The sequence below is a fragment of the Gadus morhua genome, chromosome 4 (assembly GCF_902167405.1).
Source record: "Gadus morhua chromosome 4, gadMor3.0, whole genome shotgun sequence".
In the NCBI taxonomy this organism is placed as follows: domain Eukaryota; kingdom Metazoa; phylum Chordata; class Actinopteri; order Gadiformes; family Gadidae; genus Gadus; species Gadus morhua.
Window position 1 is genome coordinate 34,660,437 of NC_044051.1, and position 2,500 is coordinate 34,662,936.

Genomic DNA, 2,500 nt, shown 5'->3' on the forward strand with positions numbered 1-2,500 from the left:
GTTAGACTGACTTAACTGAGCGGCTTCCTTTGAAAGGCCTCTGTTCTTCTAAACAACGTTTTCCGGGCACAACTGTAGAGGAGAGGAAAACGTGACTGATTTGAGAGTCTGTTAAACAACCACCGAGTGCTCTCTGCATCACGTTCGTAAATGTCGACTTCCCTTCTTTCATTATCTCTCGACTGCAGGGATCTCCACTCAGGATAATGACCAGTGAAAAGAACTTTCTCATTTATCCTCCCCCGTAAGATCACCTACAAAGAGGCCACAAGAGTCTGTATATTTTGCAGTGCACTAACATTCCCCCGTTTCAGTGTTTCAATCACTGTAAACACCACGCTCTGATTGAAGCTCTGACTCAGCAGTCAAGCTAACAGGCTAAGCTAATCCCCCGTGCGTGAGCTCTGTTAGAATCACGCTAGGCCTCGTTTATAGCCGCTGTGCGTGAACCACGGGGCTCATAGTTTGGCTTGCCACGCGTCACACACCTCTGAAATGTTTGAGGTGCGAAACCTCATGTCCCAAAACGACAGTGCGTCGAAACCGCGACTATAAACGCCACGGCCGCCAGTGGACTAGCCCGGCCACCAGGCGCTTAACAAACGGCGTGTCGCCGTGACCATAAATTATGCGTGCAGAAATTATGTGTGCAGAGGCCGTCTGATAGAAGCCGGCACTTAGTAGTAAATTGAAGAGCCCAGGGCAGACATATACAAACATAGAGAGCGAGACATTGAGAGAGAGAGAGAGAGAGAGAGAGAGAGAGAGAGAGAGAGAGAGAGAGAGAGAGAGAGAGAGAGAGAGAGAGAGAGAGAGAGAGAGAGAGAGAGAGACCCTGCACTCAGTGCTGCGTTTGATCATTGTGGTATTGTTAAAAGGAAGGAAGAGAAGGTTAATTCTCCCATCAGAGGTAGAACCAACAAGTTCATGTGTGTGCGCATGTGTGTCCGTGTGTGTTTGTAACTTTTGGGTTTGTCCTTGAGTGTGTGTGTGTTTGTGGAAATGCGTCTTACAATGAGAGTTGCAGATTTTAGAACATGCTGTTCATGATATTATTGATCAATAATACAATACAATACAATCACAAGAATGTACTTGTGATTAATCCACGTCACTAAATGTATACATGTGTGTGTGTGTGTGTGTGTGTGTGTGTGTGTGTGTGTGTGTGTGTGCGTCAATGCGCGCATGCGTGCATGTGTGTGTGTGTGTGTGTGTGTGTGTATGTGTGTGTGCGTGTGGGTGTGTGTGTGTGTGTGTGTGTGTGTGTGCGTGCCCCCTCACAGCACATCAACAACGACCACATCCACGGGGAGAAGAAGGAGTTTGTGTGCCGGTGGGACCAGTGCTCCCGGGAGCAGAAGCCCTTCAAGGCCCAGTACATGCTGGTGGTCCACATGCGCCGGCACACCGGGGAGAAGCCGCACAAGTGCAGCGTGAGTACCGGCCAGCCACGGCGGACCCCCTGTTCGCCCAGTGAGGGGCTCTTTTGTTGGGGTCCCCGTTGTCCGTTAAGGGCCCCTATGGTTACCTACAGAGGTGATGTCGAACCATCCTTTGCTTTAAGTCAATTTTAAATTACGTTGTTTGGCCATTTCTAAAATTAGTTATTAGTGACATCACAAGTTGGAACGTCCACCCAGATGTTGATTGGCCATTTCAAGAATCCACCCACGAGTGACAGCACAAATCTGAGTATCCCCTAAGATGTCGATTGGCTGTTTAAAAAATGTCCTCATTTATTACATCACAAGTGTGAGTGTCCATCAGATGTTGATATCAACTGGACACTCTGTGTGAATATATGGGCCTTTGGATGACAAAAAAAAATGTAGTCCATTAAAGGCCCTGATACAAGGATGTCAGCACGAACACACACACACACACACACACACACACACACACACACACACACACACACACACACACACACACACACACACACACACACACACACACACACACACACATTGAAAGACACTGAATGTGCAAAACTTTGTCACAAAACATGCAAGTCTATAACCCAGACATAATGATAATATCTCCCTTTTCCCCTTATCACACACGCACACACACAAACACACGCACACACCTGAATGCACCGGGCAACATATTTAAATCCACAGGGAAGAATGTGTAACAGATGCTTTACATATAAAACACATTTGGCCACTCTGTCACACTTATCTCCATGCATATTCATCCCCCTCTCCTTTCCTCCTGCTCCCATTCTCTCTCTTACGCATTAAACCAAAGAATAGAGGCACATAAATCTTACTGCTGTTTTAAAATACAAATATCATGACCAAATCTTTCACGTTACATTTAAAAAATGAATATTCTTTCTGCTGCGGGAATATTTTATGCAGGTGTATTGAGGATAAGTAAAGCACAATTTAGGTGGTGGGCAAAAAAAAAACGAAACTTGTTTTTTTTGTGTGTGCGAAACTGTATAGTTGTGTTAGTTGGGGTCACGCTCAGAAGAACGTGCACTCTCTTT

General features: G+C 46.0%; 1 protein-coding gene across 1 annotated transcript in view; it reads left to right on the plus strand.

Annotated features, from left to right (window-relative positions):
- The window catches only part of LOC115542398 (zinc finger protein GLI2), a 64,759-nt gene that overhangs the window by 52,584 nt on the left and 9,675 nt on the right, over positions 1-2,500 (plus strand). The window contains exon 10 of the mRNA XM_030354663.1: positions 1,287-1,436. Coding sequence (XP_030210523.1) covers positions 1,287-1,436 — 150 coding nt within the window. The remainder of the gene's footprint in view (positions 1-1,286; positions 1,437-2,500) is intronic.